General features: G+C 43.6%; 1 protein-coding gene across 5 annotated transcripts in view; it reads right to left on the bottom strand.

The window, feature by feature from the left end:
• The window catches only part of DHRS7B (dehydrogenase/reductase 7B), a 44503-nt gene extending 18874 nt beyond the window's left edge, over positions 1–25629 (bottom strand). The window contains exons 1-2 of one of the 5 annotated variants that reach the window (XM_070479248.1): positions 25526–25549; positions 17512–17595 (exon numbers count right to left, since the gene is read on the bottom strand). Coding sequence is in view for 1 of the 5 variants with exons in the window: in XM_070479247.1 (XP_070335348.1) it covers positions 25526–25545 (20 nt within the window). In the remaining 4 variants the exon portion in view is untranslated. The other 4 variants (XM_070479247.1, XM_070479250.1, XM_070479249.1 and 1 more) reach the window with 4 other exon arrangements.
• Positions 25630–27106: the final 1477 nt, after the last annotated feature.

Below are 27106 nucleotides of genomic sequence, written 5' to 3'. Positions count from 1 at the left end.
ACACTTTAAACAATTTTTACAATCATTTTCTATTAAACACATCACAGGTCCTCCTTATAATCCACAGGCACAAGGCATAGTCAAAAGAGCACACCACACACTAAAACTGCAAATAAAAAAATTTTAAAAGGGGGACTACACAGGAACACTACTGTCTTCCTTATCTAAAGCAGACTTTACTAGATTCCAACATAAGATATTCTCTAAACCTATAACTATTGTTAATACAGCTTTAAATTTTTTAAACTTACCACAAGGAGATATCTTAACAAGAGCAGAAAAACATTTCAAGGAATTGAAGGACACTTCTCTTCCTCTGCCCATTTGATATCAAGACAGGTTCAATAAACAATGGAAATCTGGGAAATAAATCTTACAGGGAAAAGGGTATGCTTGTATTTCCCCAGATGGATCCAGCGAACTCACATGGCTTCCTTTTTGGAAGATTCGACCCAAGGGGGCCCCCAGCATTCAAAATGAAGAGGAAACAACAAAAACTCCAGGAGGAAGAAATTCCAATATGGGCCATGTCAGCTCTGAAGATTTCCAGGAAGCACTGCCCTCAGTGGCATCAACCTTATGATCTCCCCTCTTGGGGACAAATAAAAACCCTTGCTAATCAAGCTGAAAATTCTCAACAGGGAATGCCTCGGAGTCCTGAAAAACTTTTCAAGGCGATGCTTGCGCTTCCCCCCCACCCCCAAGCTGTAATAACTAATCACACTTATTGGGCTTACTTACCCAACCCCCCTTACTGCAAGTGGTAGAATGGAAAGGACCGAAAGTATCAACCAAAGACTCCACCCATATGCCCCCTCCCTGGAACATGAAGGGGCCCTCACACCCTGGGGAGGAGGGAAAACTAATTAACATTTCTTTAGGCTGTGAAGTCCTTCCATTGTGCCTGGGCCCAGGGGAATTATGCATAAACGTCAGGCGACAACTTGGGCTTTCGCCCTGCCTCCGAAAGAAGACTTTTGGACATTGCTTGGATTATTTACCACTCTTTCTTTTACTGAAAACCATGTCAACACTACTGAGACTCTAGGAAAAGAACAAAGAATATTATGTGAAGGGTTTGCTTATAAGAACTTTAAGTATACTCCTGTTCGTTGGGACAAATGTCAAGCCAAATCAGAAAAACTAATATTTGTGGCTAGTCACACCATTGTCGATTGGGGACCCCATGGTATGTGGTTGTCTAACTGCTCAGATGACATTAACAGCACTATGTGATTATGCTACTCAAGTCACTTGGAAAGTTACTAACACTACAATGGAACATTACCATGACAAAGGACTGCTTGGCTGACTTGAAGGTGGAATGGCACCCCCTTGTCCTTGGATTGTCCTCCGATAAACAAACTGGGCCTGAACAATGGGACATATGGCAACTTGCTGCGAGCACTGAAGAACTTGGAACTTGGACCGGACAGTTCACGGGGATCAGTCGTATTCTTTCGCTATAATCAATCGTATTTCAGACAAGCTCGTATTACCCTTCCTTTTGTTTTAGCTATAGGAAACTTACAATTTAATAAAACTTTACGTTCTATAACTTGTATAAATTGCAAATTGTATACCTGTCTCAACTCTTCTATTTCCTTAAGAAATAAATCCCTTTTGATTCTTCGATCTTCACGTAATTTGTGGTTACTAGTAAATCTCCAATGGCCCTGGGAAGAAGGTCCCATGGCCGGGCTTGCTTCCCGGTTACTTACTAAATTACTCCAACAATCTAAATGATTCATTGGAAGGCTGATTCTTGGCATTTGGGGATTAATAGCTATTTGCACCACTGCTGCCATCGCTGGCATTGCTTTACAAACCTCAATTCAAACACATAATTTTACCCAAAATTGGACTAAAGATGCTTATACTATGTGGGTCACTCAGGCTCAGATAGATGAGGATATTCAAGATGAAATACAAGAACTAAAAACAGCCATCAAATGGGTTGGAGATCAATTAATAGATATACAAAAACAAGTGATACTAAAATGTGATTGGAATTCTACTCAATTTTGTGTTCAGTCAGTTCAGTTCAGTCGCTTAGTCACGTCTGACTCTTTGCAACCCCATGAATCGCAGCACGCCAGGCCTCCCTGTCCATCACCAACTCCTGGAGTTTACTCAAACTCATGTCCATAGAGTTGGTGATACCATCCAGCCATCTCATCCTCTGTTGTCTCTTTCTCCTCCTGCCCCCAATCCCTCCCAGCAACAGGGTCTTTTCCAATGAGTCAACTCTTTGCATGAGGTGGCCAAAGTATTGGAGTTTCAGCTTCAGCATCAGCCCTTCCAATGAACACCCAGAACTGATCTTTAGGATGGACTGGTTGGATCTCCTTGCTGTCCAAAAGACTCTCAAGAGTCTTCTCCAACACCACAATTCAAAAGCATCAATTCTTCAGCGCTCAGCTTTCTTCACAGTCCAACTCTCACATCCATACGTGACCACTGGAAAAACCATAGCCTTGACTAGACGGACCTTTGTTGGCAAAGTAATGTCTCTGCTTTTTAATATGCTATCTAGGTTGGTCATAACTTTCCTTCCAAGGAGTTCAGTTCAGTTCAGTTCAGTTGCTCAGTTGTGTCCAACTCTTTGCGACCGCATGAATTGCAGCACGCCAGGCCTCCCTGTCCATCACCAACTCCCGGAGTTTACTCAAACTCATGCCCATCGAGTCGGTGATGCCATCCGGCCATCTTATCCTCTGTCGTCCCCTCCTCCTCCTGCCCTCAATCCCTCCAAGCATCAGGGTCTTTTCCAATGAGTCAACTCTTCACATGAGGTGGCCAAAGTACTTGAGTTTCAGCTTCAGCATCAGTCCTTCCAATGAACACCCAGGACTGATCTCCTTTAGGATGGACTGGTTGGATCTCCTTGCTGTCCAAGGGACTCTCAACAGTCTTCTCCAACACCACAGTTCAAAAGCATCAATTTATCGGTGCTCAGCTTTCTTCATAGTCCAACTCTCACATCCATACGTGACCACTGGAAAAACCATAGCCTTGACCAAACGGACCTTTGTTGGCAAAGTAATGTCTCTGCTTTTTAATATGCTATCTAGGCTGGTCATAACTTTCCTTCCAAGGAGTAAGCGTCTTTTAATTTCATGGCTGCAGTCACCATCTGCAGTGATTTTGGAGCCCAAAAAAATAAAGTCTGACACTGTTTCCAATGTCTCCCCATCTATTTCCCATGAGATGATGGGACCAGATGCCATGACTTAATTTTCTGAATGTTGAGCTTTAAGCCAACTTTTTCACTCTCCTCTTTCACTTTCATCAAGAGGCTCTTTAGTTCCTCTTCACTTTCTGCCATATCTGAGGTGTCATCTGCATATCTGAGGTTATTGATATTTCTCCCAGCAATCTTGATTCCAGTTTGTGCTTCTTCCAGCTCAGTGTTTCTCATGATGTACTCTGCATAAAAGTTAAACAAGCAGGGTGACAATATACAGCCTTGATGTACTCCTTTTCATATTTGGAACCAGTCTGTTACTCCTGTTCAATTCAATCATAGTGCCTATAACTGGGAGCAAATCAAATTTCATTTACAAAATATACATGATAATGCCTCTCTGAATGTACAATTATTGCAAAAAGAAATCTTTGATACCTTCTCTAAAAGTCTGCCTCATCCACTAATCTGGAAATTTTAGCTGAACAACTAGTTGATCAATTATCTGGGCTAGACCCATGAGGATGGTTTCAAAGCATCACCCATAGCATTCGGTCTGGAACTGTAACTCTGGCGATTGTCTTGGCAATTATATTTGTTGTTTACCATTGCCTTTCTGCAAAAATTGTTAAAACTAAACAAACTCAAATGGTCAGGAACTTTTTTACACATATAATAAAATAGGGGGATTATCAGGGAATGTTTAACAGTAGGATTCCTGTGTGCCATTTCCTATCTCTCTTGAGCCCTCTGTTCCTTATCAGTCCCTGTCAGGGGCAAGAGGAGCTGGCAAGCTGCTCCCAGGACTGAGATCAGAGAGATGGGATGTTTGCATAGATTTCCTTCATTAGCTTTTCCATTTGGTGAAAGGGATTATTTATGACCCTCTTTTGATATGGATTGCCTTTTGGCCTTATGGCCTCTATTCCTCCTTGCTTCCTTGGTAACTTGTAAAGTCTGGTCTCTTGATCTTTATCTGAAGAAGTTACTTTGTATTACGGTATATATACTCACACAGAATTCAATAAAGCACCCTTGTTCCACCAGAGACTTGGGTCCCCATGTCCTTCTCTCTCTCTCTCTCTCTCTTTCTGGCTGATTCCCTGGAGCGTGGAGGCCTGCTGTGTAACCCAGGGAATATTAGCCTCTTTCCTTCTTTCACTTTCTCATTGTCGACTCCAGACCACCAGGTTCCGATCCATTAAAGGACCCCAACATACATACACACACAAACACACACGCAATGGAATATTATTCAGCCACATAAAGAATGAAATAATGCTATTTGCAACAACATGGATGGACTTAGAGATTATCATACTAAGTGAAGTAAGTCAGAAAAAGAAAGACAAATACCATATGATATCACTTATGTAGAATCTAAAACATGACACAAACAAACACATCGATAAAACAGAAATGACTCAGACATAAAGAAGAGACTTGTGGTTGCCGAGGGGGAGAAAGGGTGGAGGAGGGGAGGTTGGGAGTTTGGAAATAGCAGATGCAAACTACTATATATAGAATGAATTAGCAACAAGGTCCTACTTGTATGGCACAGGAAACTATGTTCAATATCCTGTGATAAACCATGATGGAAAAGAATATGAAGAAGTATATATATAACTGAGTCACTTTGTTGTACAGCAGAAGTTAACACAACACCAAATCAAAGTTTAGAAACAAAAAAAGAAAATGTGGCTGCCGGAGCAGTCACGGAGGCTGACACAGCAAGGAGAAAGCAGACAAGGACTGCAATGTCCCGTCTACCCCTTTCTCACAGCCAGGGAGGAGCAGGATGAAGATAAACTCACCCAGCAAAGCACACCACTGACACAAACACAGCTCCATGCACCTGTTCAAAGAACACGTCAGCATCTCTGACATAAAGAGAAGAGAAACCACACACTGTCTTGGACACATCTTGTGTTCCTTGAGCACCTGACACAACATCGCACGCCAGCCTGGGTCTTCTGGCCCTGGGGACCACTCTGCCCGAGGCAAATACAGCACCAGGTTAAGGGGGTCCATTCTCAGCCCACTTTCTGTAAGGAGAGCGCACCTGCCTTCAGTCTGGCAAGTTCTCGAAATCAGAACGTAAAGTAAACTAGAAACCAGCACCAACTCTGTCCAGAAGCTCAGGACGATGGTGGGAAAAGGGACACCCCAGAGCAAGCCACTTATTTTAGAGTCAGGTTCAATTTCGGCGTCACTTCCCTGAATAGGTGAAGCTACAAACATTGACAATCTCACCGCTTTCTGGGAGTTTCTCAAATTCTTAAAAATCTCTCAACTTTCATTCTGCTCTGCAGTCCACAGGGCCACATGAATGGGCCCCTGGGTCTCCCAGACTCTCAGAGGCAGCTGTGACAACTCCTTTCTATCTCACTCCCACCGGTATGGACGGCCAAGAGAGCGAGACGGAGAAGTAACTCAGCCTCACGGCCTTGGTATGGTGTCTGGGCCTTCTCTGAGCAAAAGGGCAGAAAAGAACTGAGGCTCGGCTGGCCATATTTCCTGATCAGGAAAGAAATCCCCTATATAAACCAAAGGGTGTGTATTGGTGGCGGGGCGGGAGGTGGGGGTTAACATGGCACATAACATGCTTATATGTTTTGCATTTTAAATCAAAATGCTTAACTGCTAGTTGTAGATATAAATGGAATACCAGACTGGGGGTTAAAAAAAAAGGGGGTGGGGGAGTGGAGAAAAAAATCTTGCCCACGAGTCCCAGCATTTGGAGATGAGCTTATAGCACAAGGTGCAGTCAGACAGGATGGGAAGCACATGGAGAGAGGGGAGGCAGGGCACACACCAGCCAGGTGTCCCCTGGACTGGAAGCAATGGAGAGCCACACCCACTCTCTCCAGGACAAGTCAGGAGCCCAGGATCGGCTGGTGTTTTCAAGCCCAAGTCAAGCATATGAAGGTGAAAAAACCCCTTCACAGGCAGCAGGAAGGCTGTGGGTGTGCACTGCTCTCCTGCCTTCTAGTGAGACCCTTTAGACAGGCTTTCAGAACCTCAATCTGGAACTCCAAGGAATCAACTTGAAGGAGGCTTGTCACCTCCTATGCCATCTGTTCCATTTTCCATCCTTTTTAGTCAAAATCCTACACTGCATTTCACAGATGGAATCTGCTCCTAAGATCCCTTTCTTCTCTCAAACAATTACACAAATAAAATAAACTGAAACTTCAATAAAACAGGTTGTCAGAATCCACTCAAAAACCACCCACAGAAATTAAACCATTAATAGCCTCATCTGAAAATCAAAGGCAGGGATCTGAGAACCCTCCAAAGTCAAAGATAATGATGAGTTCAGGTCTGTAAGGGTCAGTCATGAAATAATTTGTCATGTTAAGAACAGGAAAATGGGGCAAAAGGGTAGAGAGGGGTTCCAACCGGGCGGCAGGACACTGAGGCCACACAGCAAGGAGGGGCCTGGCAGCAACAGGAGTCAGGCTCCCGTTCCCACAGCCCACATTTAATTCCACACAGCTGTTCTGCTAAAGGTGACCTAAGCTACAGGTCATGCTTGTGACCCATATCTGAAAATACATATCTAATTTCAGAAAGTAAGAACAGAGTGAAGCCACTCTTTTGTGGTCCTAAGCGTACGAGAAGCAGCAGCTAAGGCCATCTTCGACAGGAAAGACAAGATAGCACCTACCTCAGGCGGCAGGCACTTCACCAGTGGCAGGTCCTGACACCGAATCTTCTCTGGTCTTTTGACCTGAAGCAGAGTGACTCAGACCGGAGGCCAGAGGATACCTTCAGGTCAGCAGGCCCTCCCTGGAATGCTGGAATGAGCCACGGACGAGTGGCCTGTGGGGTGTATTTTGAGATTCCAGCCTTAGGGCCCCCAGTTTAAAGGAGTGCAGGCCAGCATTAGTGAAGACAGAACCAAGAGGAAGGCCTGGGAGTATTTCAGACCAGCTCCGGGGTGTCCCGTCCTGGAAAAAGCAACCACGCTGAAGTGGGCACTGCTCTCCTGTGACGCTGAGCGCCGACTGCCCACAGCCCGTCAGGGAAGGTGGGAAGAGGGGTGCCAAACACAGCTCCAGACCCTGCAGGATGGACTGCCGACACAAGGACAGGACGCTGGAGGCTGTTTATTACGGGCCAAAGTCTTCCTTCGGTTTTTAAAAACAACACTTAACGATAGCTGCCTAGACACGGCGTCACTAAAAACAATTTTGGTTTCTAATGTGCTTTATAAAATGAATTTAGTATTACTAGAAGATACCCACATGACCTTGCCCTCTTCCTAGAACACACACCAGACCTGCACCATCACCCCAACAGAAACCACACAAGGCGCTCACGGCAGAGGTAAAGCAGAAAAAGTACCAAGCTGGCACTGGGGAGGGGAGTTCAAGTTCACCTGTTGTGTCCTTGACACGCGAGCAGATTTACTCTCTGCAACTAAGCTGTACTAACTTACAAAATGGGGCTGACTATTCCAATGAGAAACCACATGGGAAACACTCTGTAAACGCTAACATCCTGCTAACTCATAAAGTGACTGAAAAAAAGCACTTCCAGAGAGGATTTCAGACAGGAACTGCACAGCTTCAAGGCAGCCACCTTGAAGGGTGTTCAGCAAAAAGACCAAGCTCTCTACTTTCCATCCACATGTCATGTGCAGAGCCTCTCAGCTCAGATCCGGGATGGCTCTGCCCTACCCATTCATCTATGGCACATGGGCTGCCATTTGCACCAGGAGCTGGGTGGGCCAGGGTTGTAGGGCAATGGACCGGTGAGACACAGGTTCTGACCTCATGGAGCTCACAGCCCAGACAGACAGACCGACGATAAAAAAAGAAACAAAAATTAAATGACTGAAAAAAAAAAAAGAAAAGAAAAAAAAATTAAATGACTGGCCTTGCGATAAGGTGGGCTGTCTAGAGGACAAGCCTCACCTGAAGCTTGTCCCAAACAAGCAAGCCTCACCCAAACAGGCATGCTGGCCACACAGCACACAGCCTACCCCAGGGCAGCTGCCAGCTGCAACTCCCGTGTTTTAGGAAAGAACACTTTCTAGCTCATTCCATGAGACGAGCAAGAAAAAACACTGTAAGAAAACTACAGACCAATATCCCTTTTGAACAGTGACACAAAAATCCACAACAAAAAAACCCTAACAAACCGAATTTAGCAGTATAGTAAAAGGATAATACATCCCAACCATGTGGGGTTTATTCCTGGGATGCAAGATTGGTTCAACATATGAAGGTAAGCAATGTAATACACCGTATCAACTGAAGGAAATAAAAACACATGATCCTCTCAATTGATGCAGAAAAAGCATCTGATTAAGAAATAAGCATCTGATAAAATTTAACACCCTTTCATGATGCAAGCACTCAACAAATAGGAACAGAAGGAAACTACTCAACACAATTAAGAGTCATATACTAAAAAACCTCCATCAAGCATCAGACTCAAGAATAAAAGAATGAAAGCTTCTCTTCTGAGATCAGGAACAAAGCAAGGATGCTGACTTTCACCACCTCTATTCAACATAGTACTGAAAATTCTAACCAGAGCAATTAGTCAGGAGAAAGAAATAAAAGGTATCTAAATTAGAAAGATGAAGTAAAATTATTTGTTTGCAGATGAGATGATCTTGTTTGTGGAAAACCCTAAAGACTACAACACACACAAAAAAAACATGTGTTTTAAAATGTGTTAGAATAGAGGACTTCCCTGGTGGTCCAGTGGCTAAGACTCCACATTCCTGATGCAGGGGGCCCAGATTCGACTCCTGTTCAGGGAGCTAGATCCTACATCAGTTCACTCGTTCAGTCGTGTCTGACTCTGTGACCATATGGACTGCAGCACACCAAGCTTTCCTGTCCCTCACCAACTCCCGGAGCTTACTCAAACTCATGTCTATCGAGCCAGTGATGTCATCCAGCCATCTCATCCTCTGTCATCCCCTTCTCCTCCTGCCTTCAATCTTTCCCAGCATCAGGATCTTTTCCAGTCAGTTCTTCACATCAGGTGGCCAAAGTATTGTCCATGTGTAGGGTCATCTCTTGTGTTGTTGGAAGAGGGTGTTTGCTATGACCAGTACACCCTCTTGGCAAAACTCTGTTAGTCTCTGCCCTGCTTCATTTTGTACTCCAAGGCCAAACTTGCCTGTTACTCCAGGTATCTCTTGACTTCCTGCTTTTGTATTCCAGTCCCCTATGATGAAAAAGACATCTTTTTTTTTGTGTGAGTTCTAGAAGGTCTTGTAGGTCATCAGAGAACCATTCAACTTCAGCTTCTTCAGCATTAGTGGTTGGCGCATAGACTTGGATTACTGTGATATTGAATGGTTTGTCTTGGAAATGAACAAAGATCATTCTGTCATTTTTGAGACTGCACCAACATACTGCATTTTGGACTCTCTTATTGACTATGAGGGCTACTCCATATCTTCTAAGGGATTCTTGCCCACAGTAGTAGATATAATGGTCATCTGAATTAAATTCACCCTTTCTGGTCCATTTTACTTCACTGATTTCTAAAATGTTGATGTTTACTCTTATCTCCTGTTTGACCACTTCCAATTTACCTTGATTCATGGACCTAACATTCCAGGTTCCTATGCAACATTGTTCTTTACAGCATCAGACTTTACTTTCACCACCAGACACATCCACAACTGGGCATTGTTTCTACCTTGGCATGGCCTCTTCATTTCTTCTTGAGCTATTTCTCCACTCTTTTCCAGTAACATACTGGGCACCTACCGACCTGGGGAGATCATTTTTCAGTGTCATCTTTTTGCCTTTTCATACTGTTCATGGGGTTCTGAAGGCAAGAATGCTAAAGTGGTTTGTCATTCCCTTCTCCAGAGGACCACATTTTGTCAGAACTCTCTATCACGACCCATCTGTCTTGGGTAACCCTACAGGGCATGGTTCATAGTTTCATTGAGTTAGACAAGGCTGTGATCCATGTGATGAGTCTGGCTTGTTTTCTGTGATTGTGGTTTTCATTCTGTCTGCCCTCTGATGGATAAGGATAAGAGGCTTGTGGAAGCTTCCTGATGGAAGGGACTGGCTGTGGGGGAATCTAGGTCTTGTTGTGATAGGCGGGACCATGGTCAATAAACCTTTAATCCAATTTTCTGTTGATGGGCGGAGCTGTGTTCCTTTCCTGTTGTTTGGCCTGAGGTCAAAAGGACTTATGCCAGTACTGTTGTATTCAGTACTGCCCCTGACTCCATGGCAGGCCACTGTTGACCCACACCTCTGCCAGAGACTCCTGGATGCTCACAGGCAAGTCTGGCTCAGTCTCTTGTGGGTCACTGCTCCTTTCTCCTGGGTCCTGGTGTGCACAAGGTTTTGTTTGTGCCCTCCAAGAGTCTGTTTCCCCAGTCCTGTGGAAGCTCTGTAATCAAATCCCACTGGCCTCCAAAGTCAAATTCCTTGGGGGTACTCAGTCCCTTTGCCTGATCCATAGGTTGGGGAATCTGTTGTGGGTCCTGGAACTTTTGCAACAGTGCAAGAACTTCTTTCATATAATTGTTCTCCAGTTTGTGGGTCATCTGCTCAGTGGCTCTATGGTGCAGCTAATGGCCACCTCCTCCTAAAGGATTCATGTCACATGCAGTGCCTCCCAGGTCTGCTGCAGCCAGAGCCCCTGTCCCCGCAACAGGCCAGTGCTGACCCATGCCTCCACAGGAGACACTCAGAGGCAGGTCTGGCTTAGCCTCTGTGGGGTCTCCGGGTCCTGGTGCACCCAAGGTATTTTGTTTGAGACCTCCAAGTGTCTCTGGGGAGTATGGGGTTTGATTCTAAATGTGATTTCACTCCTCCTACCATCTTATTGGGGCTTCTCCTTTGCCCTTGAATGAGAAATATCTTTTTTTGGTGGACTCCAACATTCTCCTGTCGATGGGTGTTCAGCAGCGAGTTGTAATTCTGAGTTTTTGCAGGAGAAGAGGGGCGCACGTCCTTCTCCTGTGTCATCTTCCCACATGTTGCAACTAAAAAGTCCCACTTGCTGAAGGAAGAAACAGACAGATCAGGCTCCATCTTGAAAGGCCTGTGGTCATACCCCAATAAGCATAATAGAATGTATCATTCTGTTCAGTTACACAGATAATTAGGGTATTCTTTTAGGCTATGGAGAATCTAGGTATGAGCCCTGGGGCTCTTCCATCTGGTGGGGGGCGGGGAGGTGTCTGGTTTTCCAGTTGGTATGTCATTTCCATAGATACTGGGCATATAGTTCAAAGTCCACAGTCTGGCCCAAGATGGAGTCCTGCTTGGCTTAAGGCATATGAATCACGGGTTTAAGACATATGAATCATGGATTAACTTTGATTGTATCTTTCTTTTCCTTTGTTCAGACTAGTTTCAGAGAATTTGGGGAGGTGGGTTTGAGCACGTACACTTAGGGTATATAAGGGTTTCACAAAAATTGGTCAGGGTCCTTGGCTAAGAGGAGACTCTGCCTTGGGCTCACCGGTATAATAAACTGCATTCCACTATCTGCATTGTCTTTCTGAGTGAGTTTGTTTCCCAGAATGCATGGCTACAACATTGCCACAACTAAAGATCCCACATGCCATAACTAAGACCTGTGCAGCCAAATAAATACATAAAAATTTTAAGTAAAATAAAATGTGTTAGAATAAATGAATTCAGCAGCAGATCACAAAGTCAACACACACACACACACACAAAAAGCTGTATACATGAAAAATGAATACTGAAAAAATTTACAAAAACAATTTCACTTACTATAACACTAAAAGAATGAAATACTTAAGAATACATCAGGGAGGTGAAGACTTATACAATGAAAACTACAATATATTGCTGAAAGAAATTAAACAAGACATAAATAAATGGAAACATATCCCATGTGCATGAAGTGGGACACTTATTACTATTAAAATGTCAATCCTAATCAAAACAATCTGCAGATTCAATTCAGTCCCTATCAAAATCCCTACTATGTCTTTTGCAGAAAGAGAAGAACTCATCCCAGAATTCACATGGAGACTCAAAGGAACTGAACAGTCAAAAGAATCTTGGAAAAGAGCAAAAAAGCTGGAAGAACCACTTTGTAATATCAAAACTAACTACAGAGCTAGAGTAATCAAAGCAGTGTGTTGGCACAAAGACAGACATAGACCAATGGAATAGAGAGCCCAGAAATAAACCTTTGCATATATGGTCAAATAATTTTTGATAGGAATATCAAGACAATTCAGTGGGGAAAGGACAGTCTTAAGCAAATGATGCTGAGAAAACTGGATATCCAAGGACTTCCCTGGTGGCCCAGTGGTTAAGACTCCATGCTTCTACTGAAGGCAGCACGAGCTCAATCTCATGCCCTCCTCATGCTGTGTGGCACAGCCAAAAACAAAAAAATTAAATAAAAAAAAAAACCCTGTATATCCACATGCAAAAGTTCAAAGTTGGACCCTTTTACAAAAATAAACTCAAGATGGATCACAGACCTCAATGTAAGACCTAAAGCATATTTCTTAGAAGAAAACAGGCAAAAGCTGATTTTACATTGCACTTGGTAATGATTTGCTGGATAAGACTCCAAAGGCAGAGGTAACAAAAGAAAAACTAGATACACTGGTTCATGAAAATTTATGTGTTATGCATTAAAAGACACTATTCACAGAGTAAAAAGATAATCCACAGGGTGGCAGAAAATATTTTCAAATCATATATCTGATAAGAGAGCAAATAGCTAATATGGAGAACTCCTAAACTTCGAAACAAAACAACCTGATTCAAAAATGGGCGAAGGACTTGAATAGACATTTCTCTAAAGAAGACATAAAAACAGCCAGTAAGTATATGAAAAGATGCTCAATATCGCTAGGCATTAGTAAAATGCAAATAATAACTATGAATACAAGGAGATACCACCTCACACCCATTAGAATGACCACTATCAAAAAACCAGAAAATGCAAAGTGGGAGGATATGGAGAAATTAGAACCTTATGCACCGTGGGTGAGAATGTAAAATGGCATGGCCACTGGAAAAAACACTATGGAGGCTCCTCAAAAAAATTAAAAATAGAATTATATGATCCAGCAATTCTACTGCTGGATACACATGCAAAAGAACAGAAAGCAGGGTCTTGAAAACATACCTGTGCCCCCAGGTTCACAGCAGCATTAGTCACAACAGATAAAACACAGAGACTACCCAAGCAAAATGTGACACATGAATACAATAGGATATATACACACAATTCAGCTTGAAAAGCTGAATTCTGACACATGCTATAACACGGATGAACCTTATAGACGTTTATGCTAAGTGCAATAAGCCAGACACAAAAGCAAATACTACGAGCTCACTTACATGAGCTACTTAGAGTAGTCAAATCCTTAGGGGCAGAAAATTGGGGGTTGCCAGGTGCTGGGGGCAGGGAAGGAAATGGGGAGCTGTGTTTTAATGGGTACAAAGTTTCCACTTTACAAGATAAAAAGAATTCTGGAGACAGATGGTGGGGACAGTGGTACATTATAAACTTATTTAGCACCTCTGAACTAGACCTTTAAAAATGGTTAACAATGTAAATTTAAATTATGTATATTTTATTACAATAAAAAATATTTAAGTATGTCACTCATAAAGGATAAAACATTAAATGCTGTCTACTTTCAAGTAGGTTCATGGCTGAAATCAGATGATTTAAAAATTCTAACAAATTAATTTCCTCATGGATTTGGATAGATTTGCCTTGGCCCACTGTTCTCTCTTAGATAATTTACTTAGGATGATGGTTCACTCTGATTTCCAACTCCAAGTTATTTTTAGAACTGAAAACATAATTGTGAAATGTAACTATGAAAGGCCCTTTACTCCGAGGCAATTTTTATAATGCTTCCACTTAAAGCATCCTCACTTTAATGCCAGAAAAATATGGAAAGGACCCTCCATCCTGGAAGGACTAAAGAAGCAGAGTAACCAGAGAGGGTTTTCCAGAGCCAGCCGCTAAGCTTTCACTTAAAAATAGCCTTGCTGGGGCCCTGTCACTATTTCCAGCACCCCACCAATCACTCCCCAAGGACAGCCCTGTTGCCAAAGGTCAGGGCCACAGCAGACATCAGTCAAGCTGTTTATCTCAACAAATGCTGTTGGCAGGTTTACTTTTCCCCACACAGATTTCCCCCCATATTTCTCACTCAGAACCTTTTCAGGCTTGGAAAAAATTACTTGGCAAATTCCAGAGCTTATATTAAAAGAAAAAAAAAAAAAAACACAACCTTAAAATCAAAAATGTCTTTTATGCTTTCACCACATTTACTGTTAGAGTATGTAACAACAAAAAGGTTATCTTTTTAAACTGCATTTAAACCAGAAAGTCAATATATACTGTTAAATAACAAAATTTTTCTGGTCATGTTAGCATTAATAAGCTTAGCCACAGAATAAGGTGAAAGTAAACACATTTTAAAATCAAATTTATGAACCAGGTAATGTAAGATTTAAGTTTCTTTGCTCCCAGTGTAACAAAATGCCGATGCCTTTGACACCAGGCATTGACACTGGGCAGTGGGTATATGGGAGTTTGCTGTGTGTTTCCCTTCGAGCTTTTCTATAATTTCTCCTTCACGCTCAGCTTTGCTAAAATAAGGTTAGAAAAGTGAATAATTAGCTACACTCTAAGTATCAACCTCATAAAGTAAAACTAGCTAAAAAAATACCACCAAATAGAACAGCAAGAGGAACAAACTGGCCAATGTCAAGTTGCAATGGCATCTTCATGGGCAGCAAGGTGGGTGGGCCTTGATTTGGACCTTTGATGGTACCTGAGGCCAGGTTACTGCAGAGCAAGTCCCCTGACTGTCCCAGGCCCATTCTAGTTTCTATTATTTTTTGTCTGCTTACTTTGGATTTAATTTGCTCTTCTTTTGCTAGTTTCCTAAAGTGGAAGTTTAAAGTGTTGATTCAGATCTTCTTGTTTAATACATGTATTCAATGCTATACAGTTCTGTCTAAGCACTGCTTTCACTACTTCCTCCACATTGTGTATAAGCTGTGTTTTCATTTCTATTTATTTCCCCCCCTCCCAAATTTTTTTTACCACTCTGTGCAGCTTGTGGGATCTTAGTTCCCCAACCAGGGACTAAAACCGGGACACAGCAGTAAAAGCACGAAGGCCTAACCACTGGACTGTCAGGGAACTCGCTGAGTTCAAAATATTTTTAAGTTTCTCTAAAGATTTCTTTGTTGACATGTGTTACTTAGACATGCATTGTTTAATCTGCAAGTATTTGGTGATCTTCCAGCTTTCTATTACTGACTTCTACTTTAGTCCCATTGTGATCTCAGAGCAGACAGTCTGTTTTCTATTCTTTTAAATCTGTTAAGGTGTGTTTTTATGGCCCAGAACATGGTCCAGCTTCAGAAGAATATGTGATGTACTGTTGTGGGATGAAGAAGACTAGAGATGTCAGTGACACCCAGGTGACTGATTGCACTATTGAGTTGGAAGACATCCTTACTGCTTTTCTGCCCACTGGATCTGTCCATTTCCGATAAGTGGTATTGAGGTCTCCAGTGACGCTAATTCAATCTATTTCTCTTTGGAGTCCTATCAGTTTTTGCCTCGTGTAGTTTGACACTTTGATGTGAGGTGCGCACACATTCATGAATGTCATGTCATCTTAGAGTACTGACCCCTTTATCATTATGCCATCTCCTTCTTCATTCCCGATCACTGTCCTTACTCAGAAGTCTGCTCTAAAATTAATATAGCTACTCCTATTTCATTAGTGCTGGCATGGCTCTCTCTATCCCTTCACTCTTCATCTATATATGTCTTTATATTTAACGTGGGCTTCTTGGATGTGTATATTAATGTGTACAGTAACCTGAATAATACACCCCAAATATGGGGTGATTCCACATGCAGACCTCTAGAACCAATGAATATGTGACCTGACTGATGCAGTAAAAGGGACTTTCAGATGTAGTGAAATTAAGTACCTTGAGATGAGAATTATCCTGAATATATCTGGCCCAGTATAATTACAGGAATCCTCACACAAGGAAGGGAGGAGGGCTGAGTCATAAAGTAGATATGACAACTGCTGAGCAACAAGAGGCTGAAGTGATGTGAGGAGGCCCTGGGCCAAAGGACGCTGGTGGCCTGGAAACGGGGGTGGGGAGGCAAGTGGACAGACTGTCTTCCAGAGCCTACAGAAGGAACATAGCCTGCTGACACCTTGATTTTAGGACTTCTGACCACCAAGACCATAATATAATAGCTTTGTGGGGTTTTAAACCACTGTGTTTGTGATAACTTGTTACAGCAACAATAGGAAACTAATAACAAAATTTTTCATCATATTTGGAGATATTAGGACATTATTTCTTCAATACTTTTTTCCTACCCCATTCTCTCTCTCCTCTTCTTCTGGGACTCCCAAAGCTTGGTACCCTTGATGTCCTGTGGACATCTGCAGCTCTCTTAATTTGCCTTCCACCTTTGTTCTGCTCTTTAGATTGGATGATTTCTACTGATCTTTCTCAAGTCTGACTGCCATCTCAAATCTGCTACTGAGTCCCTCTAAAGCATTCTTCATTTCAGTTATTGTGCCTTTCAGCTCCAGAGTTGGTACCTGGTTCTCTTCTATATGCTCTCTTAATTCAGATTATGTGTCTGTAGGATCAGTGTCATCATACTTCCCTTTAACTCTTTAAACATGGTTTCCTTTAGTTATCTGAACATATTTGTAAGAGTTGTTTTGGAGTCTCTGTCCTCTAAGTCCAACATCTGCACCAACTCAGGGTCAGCTTCCATAGAATGCTTTTACCTCCTGAGCTCAAGTCACACTTTCTTGTTTTTTCATGTCTTATAACTTTTTTTTTAACAACTGATACTACATTGATACAACTGATACTATTACATCACTGTCATTCTGATACTACATTGCAGCAACTCTACATTCTGACTTTCCCTTTTGGAGACTGGTATAGTTGCTGGTGGTTTGTTTTGTTTTGTTTTGTTTTACTGTTTGTTTAATAACTTGCCTACACTAAACCTATGGATTTTGCAATTCAAACCCATGCTGTTCAAGGGTCAACTGCAGTTAAAATTTCCTTATCTCTTTTCATTCACCAATGAACAATGAATCAAGCTTCTCTTTTTTCATTAATCGAGACCCTTCTACACAATACAATATTCTACAACATGCAACACACCAATTAATATAACAGACATTTTCCTACAAAGTTGTATCTAAAAAAAAAAAAATTCTAAACAAACTTTTTGAAGAGTAACCATTTGAGAAACACTGTCTGAAAAAACTTAAGTACCATAATTTTAAAAATTACTTATTGAGGACTTTCCTGGCGGTCCAGTGGTTGGGACTCTGAACTTCCACTGCAGGGGTGCAGGTTCAATTCCTGATGAGAGAACTGGGATATGGCACAGCCAAAAAAAAAAAAAAAAAGAGCTGATTACAGCAAATGAATTCAAACTACTGGTAAGCAATACTCAATCACTTCAGCTGCCATCAACAGATCTGAACCTCCAGTAAGCACTTTAGGAGCCAAGTCTCAGGTTACCCTGAAATTCGGAAGACGGGAGGGACAGCTCAGGTAGAATCTCAAAGAGAGGCCACTGAATTTCCTTAGCTTCCGAGCAGAATTTACATACCATTCAATATCATTTTCCATCCCCATATTTACAAGCTTCCAGAGCAGACAAATGGAGGATTTATTTCCGCATAAAATCATAACATTACCTACCAAATATCTCATGCTTTGAGACTGGTGTTAAAGAAGAACTGGTGTTTAAACAAGAAAATATGCTCAAAATTGAGTCACTGATACTGAGGCCCACGTCACCAAACTTCTCCTAATTAGTTTCAGCCTCTTCCAGAAATGGACTTCCCTGATGGTCCAGTGGCTGAGAATCCACCTGCCCATGTAGGGGACACAGGTTTGATCCCTGGTCTGGGAAGACTCCACATGCCACGTAGCAACTGGGCCCACGTGCCACAACTGCTAATCCTGTGCTCTAGAGCCCACGAGCAGCAACTACTGAGGCCAGTGTACCGCAACTGGAGAGCAGCTCTCGCTCGCCACAGCTGGAGAAAGCCCATGCACAGCAATGAAGACCCAGTGCAGCCAAATAAATAAATAAGAAATTAAGGATGTTTTACTTTTCCTTCAGAGAAATAGCACAGATGGCCACCCCAATCACCAGGTGAATTTAGGATGAAAGCACAAACAGCAAATGGTGCCTGTCTCATCTTTTTACAAGGAGACAAACTATCATTAATCTTGAGACTACGTAAGCAATGGTCTATAAATGTTAAGGGTTTGTTTTCTCTGTTTTGTAGTCTCATTAGCAGACTACCTATATTGTATCCCACTTTTGGTTAGTGCCTGTTCAATAATAGAATTCTTCCTTCTCCACATTTGTGGAGAGTATTTTCCAGGTTGGCCAGAAAGTTTATTTTTATCTTTCCTCAACATAAATGTAGAGAAACTGTATTCTCATTAGACCACTTCATTGGTCCCACCTTGACAGCTCTCTCAATAAGGAAAAGATGGGGACTTACTTCCCTGGCAGCCCAGGGGTTAGGACTTCACGTTTCCATTGCAGGGAATACAGGGTCCATCCCTGGTTGGGGAGCTAAGATTCCACACACTGTGTGACACTCCACCTAGATTACTGCAAAGACATCTTACTCAAAACTGAACTTATGTCCTTCCTCTGGGTTCTGATCTCAGGCACATGGGGTCAGAAAACAAATCAGCCTTGAACTTCCCTCTTCTTTCTCAGCCCAGAGTGAACCTATTACCACTGATCCTACCTTTTAAATAGCTCTCACACCCATGACTTCTACCTCCACCAAAGGAGGAGCTAGAGTGATCTTTCATAAATACACCTGCTGCTTATATTCTCCTGACTGAGATTCTTCAATGGCCTCCCACTATTCTGAGCAGAAGCCCTGGACAACTGTCATGACCTGTGCGGCCTGCAAGGTCTGACCCCTGCCTACCTGTCCAGCCCCATCTCCCTGACTCACTCCCCCTCCCTCTCTGTCCTCCAGCCCCAAATGGGAACTTAAACTCCAGGAAGACAGAGACCATGTCTGTCTGCTTATGCTATGTCCCTAGCACAATGCCCAGCACAGAGCAGATGGTAAATAAACACATCTGAAGAATAATATTGATAGAATAACTGTAGTATCTTAAATAGAAGGCAAATAAATATATGTTTGTACCCTAGGTAGCTAACATAGGACTCGGACCATTGTGAGACTAAAAGATGTTAAATAATTTTGCAAACCAGAGACAAACAGGATGAAATACAACACTGGCACACCTATTTATTCAGTTTTGCCACAAAAGTTACTGACACTGAGGTCTCTGCCCCTCTGGACACTCGTCCCCAGCCAAGGCAACCAGAGGCCTTACTATGTCTGAAGGAGGAGACCAGGAGCTGGAATATGACATGGTCTGTGGAGTTGATTATATGAAAGCGAAAGTGAAAGTCGCTCAGTCGTGTCCAACTCTTTGCGACCCCATGGACTATAGTCCATGGAATTCTCCAGGCCAGAATACTGGAGTGGGTAGCCTTTCCCTTCTCCAACAGATATTCCCGACCCAGAAATCGAACCCAGGTTTCCCGCATTGCAGGCAGATTCTTTACCAGCTGAGCTACCAGGGAAGAAAATACACCCTGGGGCGCAGCATTGCTCAAGTGAGTTCCAACCTGCTTCCGCATCTGCCTTGGAAGCACTCTCTACCGCTGGCCCATAAGGACCAGACATGGCCCCTCCGACCCTTGGGGTCTCACGTGGGTCCTCCTTCTCTTCACTCTTTGCTCAACTGAACTGCAAGTCTGTCCTTAAGGTCTCAGCTGAATACTACCTGCTCGGGAAAGCTGACCCTGTCCTTCCTCATCTCACCTGCTGCCAGTGGCTCCATTATATATCCTCACAGCCCCCTCTACTGTCCCCACGGTGGGTACCACCACCATTGTCAATATTTAGTTGGTCATTTTCTATTTCCGGTCTGTCTCCCATGCTAGACTCATTGCTGATGAGTTGCTGCTTCAACCCAAGTTGCTACTTGAGGACAAGCGCTGTGTCTGCTTTGGCCATCAGTGTATCCCCAATATACAGCACCTGCTGGTACAAACCAGCTGTTCCTTAAATATCTGTGAGTGAAGGGATGAATGAAATATATAGATAAGCACTAGCTTTTGGAGTGACATGAAACTGACTCTGCCCTTTCTATCTCAGGGACAAATTTCTTCCCATTTCTGAGTTCACTTCTTCCTTTATAAATGAAGATAAATATTCCTATTTTACAGGATTACTGTAGGGATTGAATAATCCAATAACTGCTTAGCATAGTGCTAAGACTCTCAGTGACTATTAGCTATTATTATTTTCTTAGAAAATGGAGAAAAAGAGGAATGTATGTGGTAGGGAAGACACATTCCATGCTCTAGACTCAGGCACAAATATAGCTCCCTAATGCAAACATATAGCTGCAAGTCTGAATAAAAAATACTTTTTGAATATTTATTTATTTTTATGTATTTGGCTGTACCAGGTATTAGTTGCAGCTCACAGGATCTTCGATCTTCCATTGCTGCATGCAGAATCCTTAGTTGCAGTGTGAGAACTTGGTTGCAGCATGTGGGATCTAGTTCCCTGACTAGGGGTCAAACCTGGGCCCCCTGCATTGAAAGTGCAGAGTCAGCCACTGGACCACCAGGGAAGTTACAGAATGAAAAAAATATTTTTAGACGATACTACAGGAATGTATCATCTAAAAGAATCATGAAATAGATCTATCTGAGGAACTATAGTTCATGGGGTTGAAAACAGTCTGATACAACTTAGCAACTAAATAGCAACAGCATAGAACCAAGCGTCTTGGAGGATATAAGATGATCACATATTTACTTCCTGGACTCTGTGCATAGTGTCAGGTTCTCTCAAAGCAGAGCACATGAGGAATCCATTATTTCAGGGAAGGAAATTCCAAACCTGGACTTCAAAACCTAAAGGACCTTGGTCCAGCAGTGCTGACTTCAGTCCAGGACATGTAGTTAGAACAACAGGTTTTCGCCTCTAGGACAACTGCTCTTCCTTTCTAGCAGGAAACTCCATACCTTAATGACAAAATGGCCCTTTGCTCTAGTGTCCTCCAGCATCCCAGGGTCACCTGCTTCCCCCTTCCTGTGGCATTCCACGTCCCCCAGTACTCCCCAATTAACTTTGTTTCCGTCCTCGCCTAGATCTTCCTTCTTTGGACACACCAGTTAACTTCCCCAAGTCTCAATTTCTTCATCTGTAAAAACGGAACTAAAAATGTACTTTCTTTTTTACCACATGGCATGGTATATGCCACACATTAGTACATAACAATATTATTTTAGTGTCTCTACCAGATCCCTAATCAATCTACAACCTAGAAAAAAATCACAACAAAGATCCTTGCCGATGGTTTAAATGTTTTTTTTTCCCCAGAGTCTGTGTTTTTTTACAATTAAAAAAAATCCCACCCACCCTATTAATTAATGTACTGGAATAAAGATGATGCTGTTAAAGTGCTGCATTAACATGCCAGCAAATTTGGAAAACTCAGCAGTGGCCACAGGACTGGAAAAGGTGTTTTCATTCCAATCCTAAAGAAAGGCAATGCCAAAAGATATTCAAACTACTGCACAATTGTACTCACACACCAGCAAAGTAATGCTGAAAATTCTCCAAGCCAGTCTTCAAGAGTACATGAGCCAGTGAACTTCTAGATGTTCAAGCTGGATTTAGAAAAGAGGAACCAGAAATCAAATTGCCAGCATCCATTGGATCATCAAAAAAAGCAAGAACGTTCCAGTAAAACACATCTACTTCTGCTTTATTGACTACACCAAAGCCTTTGACTGTGTGGATCTCAAGAAACTGTGGAAAGTTCTGAAAGAGATGGGAATACCAGACCACCTGACCTGCCTCCTGAGAAATCTGTATGCAGGTCAAGAAGCAACAGTTAGAACTAGACATGGAACAATGGACTGATTCTGAATTGGGAAAGGAGTACGTCAAGGCTGTATACTGTCACCCTGCTTATTTAACTTATATGCAGAGTACATCATGCAAAATGCTGGGCTGGATGAAGCACAAGCTGGAATCAAGATTGCTGGGAGAAATATCAATAACCTCAGATATGCGGATGACACCACCCTTATGGCAGATAGCGAAGAACTAAAGAGCCTCTTGATGAAAGTGAAAGAGGGCAGTGAAAATGTTTGCTTAAAACTCAACATTCAGAAAACTAAGATCATGGCATCTGGTCCAATCACTTCATGGCAAATAGATGGGGGAACAATGGAAACAGTGAGGTACTTTATTTTCTTGGGCTCCAAAATCACTGCAGATGGTGACTGCAGCCATGAAATTAAAGATGCTTGCTCCCTGAAGAAAAGCTATGACCAACCTGACAGCATATTAAAAAGCAGAGACATTATTCTGCCAACAAAGGTCTGTCTAGTCAAAGCTACGGTTTTTCCAGTAGTCATGTATGGATGTGAGAGTTGAACCATAAAGAAAGCTGAGCACCAAAGAATTGATGCTTCTGAACTGTGGTGCTGAAGACTCTTGAGAGTCCCTTGGACTGCAAGGAGATCCAACTAGTCCACCCTAAAGGATATCAGTCCTGAATATTCATTGGAAGGACTGATGCTGAAGCTGAAACTCTGGCCACCTGATTCAAAGAACTGACTTATTGGTAAAGACCCTGATGCTGGGAGAGATTGATGGCAGAAGAAGGGGACAACAGAGGATGAGATGGTTGGATGGCATCACCAACTCAATGGACATGAGTTTGAGTAAGCTCTAGGAGTTAGTGATGAACAGGGAAGCCTGGCATGCTGCAGTCCATGGGGTCACAAAGAGCTGGACACAACTGAGCGACTGAACTGAACTGGAATAAAATAATATATGATCCCAAAGAATCTCCATATGTTGCAAAGAAAAATGATTAAACTAAATGGTCCCCTATTTCCATGTATACCCATTTTCAGGATGCCTTCCTTTAAAGCAAGCCTTATTAGGATGACATATACTTCAGTTAATCTGGAAATCTCACCATGTTGCTTAAGGGCATAGCAAAATGCCACCAAGAGAATCCCAGAGAGAAGAAGCACTCAGTGTCACCCCTTACCAAAGCCTAATCACAACCCTACCCCTTCCTTCCATCTCACTCCCACCCAACATATGCCACAGGAGAAAATGGAAGCCTCATTACCTTAGGAAAAAGTTGGGGACCTCCATCTGGTTGGTAAGATATATCATGGCAACAATTCAGATTACCTTTAAATATAAATTCTTGAGCAAAGACCTCTTCAAAAGCAATGCCTACACTGGAATGAGTATGTTTTATATAGAGGCCTAGTCTTATTTTTAAATTATTTTATTTATTTATTTTTGACTGTGCTGGGTCTTTGTTGCTGTGTGCAGACTTCCTCTAGCTGCCACAAGCAGGGGCTACTGTCTAGTTGTGGTATGTGGGTCTCTCATTTCGGTGGCCTCCCAGTTGGGGCACATGGACTCTAGAACTCGGGCTCAGCAGCTGTGGCGAAGGGGCTTACTTGTGGCTCACAGACAGATGCTCTGCAGCACGTGGAATCTTCCTGGGCCAGGGATTAAACCCAAGTCTCTTACATTGGCAGGTGGATTCTTACCCACTGGACCACCAGGGAAGTCCAGAAGCCGAGCTTTAAAAGCCTGCTTCCCTCATTTATTGGCTGTGGGTGCTCTCAGCACCCAAAACGGTCTGGAAGTACAATCATGCCAGGCTCTCAAAAAGTTAGTTCCCTGCCTATCCTTCTTAAGAATTAGATCATTTTTGCTAATTCTATCCCTGAATCACGGCTTCCCTACTGGTCAATGGTAAAGAATCTGCCTGCCAAGCAGGAGGCAAAATGTGTTCTATCCCTGTGTCCATGAGAACCCCTGGAGAAGGGAATGGAAACCCACTCCAGTATTCTTGCCTAGGAAATTCCATGGACAGAGGAACATGGCTGGCTGCACTTCATGGGGTCACAAAGAGTCGGACACGACTTAGCAATCCCTGTATCACCACGTTGAGCATCCTCTTTTCTATCTGCCACTTTTCTAACAACTGACTTTCTCTGTTTTCCCCCCACACAGGTTGGAAGATATGAAAAGCACTTCCTGGTAATTCCATTAAGAGAACCAAATACTATGTTCACTAAACACACGTGTATATGAAGGTCAAAAGTTATTTCAAAAGTAACTTGTCAACTCAAACTACTACAGCAAAGCAAACTAAAAATAGGGTTCTATGGGTACCATTTGTTGAGCCTGTTCTGTGCCACATATAATTGGAACAATCGGCTTCACTTTTAGGACAACTGCTGTTCCTCCTAGTAGGAAACTCCATGTCTTAATGACAAAATGTCCCTTTGCTCTGGTGTCCTCCAGTTCTAGAGCCCAGGGTCACCAGCTTCACCCTTCCAGTGGCATTCCACTTTCCTCAGTACACCCCATTTAACTTTGTTTCCGTCCTCCCTTAGATCTAAAAACTGACTTTCTCTGTTTTCCACACACACGGGTTGGAGATATCAAAGGCACTTCCTGGATCGTGTGCCGTCCACGTGCAATCTCATCACGCTTCTCGACAAACTCATGGGTGGGCATTCTGCACATCAGAACACAAGTCCAAGCCGCACAACTTGGGGACGGCAGAGAAAGGGCCGGAAGAGCCAGAGACGCCGTGGTCGTCCCGCGGGCGCGCAGCAGGCACCACCCCGCTCTGCCTCCGCACAAGGGTACCTGCTGCCCTAACTCTGCACGGGCCAGGTGCCTCAAAGCCTCGGCCATGCCTGGCGCGGAATCGGGGAAACCTGGGGAACCGGATCAGCCACCCACCTACACCCACTTGTGGCCGCGCCAATCGAGGCTCCCTTGCGGCTCAGTGGTAAAGAAGCCGCCTGCAATGCGGGAGACCTGGGTTTGATCCCTGGGTTGGGAAGATCCCTTGGAAAAGGGAAAGGCTACCCACCCTAGTATTCAGGCCTGGAGAATTCCGTGGACTGTATAGTCCATGGGGTCGCAAAGAGTCGGACTGTGCGACTTTCACTTTCAAACCGAGACTCAAGAGTAGCGAAGGCGCGGCTCTGCACCAAAAACCCGCCGAGCCCGAACTCCGGCGCGGGCGCCCCTCCGGGTCCGCTCAGCCTCCACACCGCTTCGTTCCCCTCAAGAGGGCGGGACGCGCTCGAACCGGGATCCGCCGCGCGCCTCAGTTCAGAGCTGGACCCCACTAGCCACCGAAGTTCCCCCGCTTGCAGCCCTACCTGGTTGCTGCGGAGACCATGACGCGTCAGCGCCAACAGCCCGCCAGTGACGTATTTTTCCCTCGCCCAGTAGTACGGCTCCATCCAATCACGGCCGTGAGACTGCACGTGCGCCCCTCAAGCCACTGGGAGGAGCTGCGGGATGGGGCGGTCTGAACATTGTCCTCTGAAGTACACACACTACTTCCACATTCCTGAGGGAAATTAAGAAAGTCTTGGTGTGAGTTTCGTGCACTCTGCTGGCGTGGGGAGAAGGGAGGGCAGGGAACACAGAGTTGGGGAATGTGTGTGCTCAGTCGGCTTACTTGTGTCCGACTGTTTGCGACCCTATGGACTGTAGCGCGGCCAGGCTCCTCTGTCCTTGGGATTCTCCAGGCAAGAATACTGGAGCGGGTTGCCAGTTCCTTCTCCAGGGGAATCTTCCCGACCAGGGATGGAGTCGTCTCTCTTGCATCTCCCGTATTGGCAAGTGTATTCTTTACCACTAGCGCCACCTGGGAAGTCTTGAGAATGTATGCTAGGTAGTATAAAGCCTTAGTGATTACAGCCGTGTGATATTGACTGAAAGATAAATAAGATCAGTGGGAAAGAAGAGAGAGGCCAGAAACAGACCCTAGGGTATGTAGTCACGTGTTTTCTCACAAAAGAGTCACAGTAATGCAATAGGAAAGTTCTTAGCAAGAAAAAGAGCTTGATCTGTTGAATGTGGTTGTCAGGATTGGGGGATGAACCCCTACTTCATGCAAGAAAATAAATCCAAAATGGGTTGTGTCATGGTCTGTGCAAGGGTTGGAAAATAATTTCCAGACATGAGGCAGAATGACAGGAGATTAGAGTTTATTAGAGCAGGAGACCTGTTAGAACAGTGGGCCAACATCCTGACAGATCAGGGAGAGAAGACCCCTTTCATGGGTAAGTGCTTAGTCGTGTCCAACTCTAGGGGACCCCAAGGACTGTAGCCCACCAGGCTTCTCTGTCCATGGAATTTTCCAGGCAAGAATACTGAAGTGGGGTGCCCTTTCCTCCTCCAAGTTATCTTCCCAACCCAGGGATTGAACCTGCATCTCCTGCGTCTCCTGCATTGGCAGGCGGATTTTTTACCACTGAGCTTGGGAAGCCCCTTTCATAGGTTTGTAGCCAATTTTTATAGTCTCAAGAGAAAAATTCCTCTGGAAGGATTAGGTGCATTAGGAAGGATTCCTGCATTAGGTGATTGGTTAAGGCACTATAAGGTGAGTACTTGAGTGGGTATTTTTACCTAATATGGGGCCAGGGAGGTGACCAGTAAAGACTAGGGGGTTCTTGGCAATGGTTACAGTGGGACTCAGTCAGTTCCGGAGATGACCTTGGTGTGGAGTTCTTCATCTGTGGCCTTGGTACAAGACCTCGCACCTGGTACAGGGCGCCACAGATTGTAGACCTAAATGTGAAAGACACAGCTGTGGACAGTAACAGCTAACTGCAGAATATCAGGAGCACGGGCCCTAGGTGCATGGTCTTCAGTAGTCGAGGCACATGGGCTCTGTAGTTGCAGCTCACGGGCTCTAGACCTTGGGCTCAATAGTTGTGACTCACAGACTT

This window comes from Odocoileus virginianus, chromosome 17 (assembly GCF_023699985.2).
Source record: "Odocoileus virginianus isolate 20LAN1187 ecotype Illinois chromosome 17, Ovbor_1.2, whole genome shotgun sequence".
NCBI lineage: Eukaryota > Metazoa > Chordata > Mammalia > Artiodactyla > Cervidae > Odocoileus > Odocoileus virginianus.
Note: the sequence above shows the minus strand (reverse complement) of the source record. Positions and strands in the feature narration are given on the sequence as shown.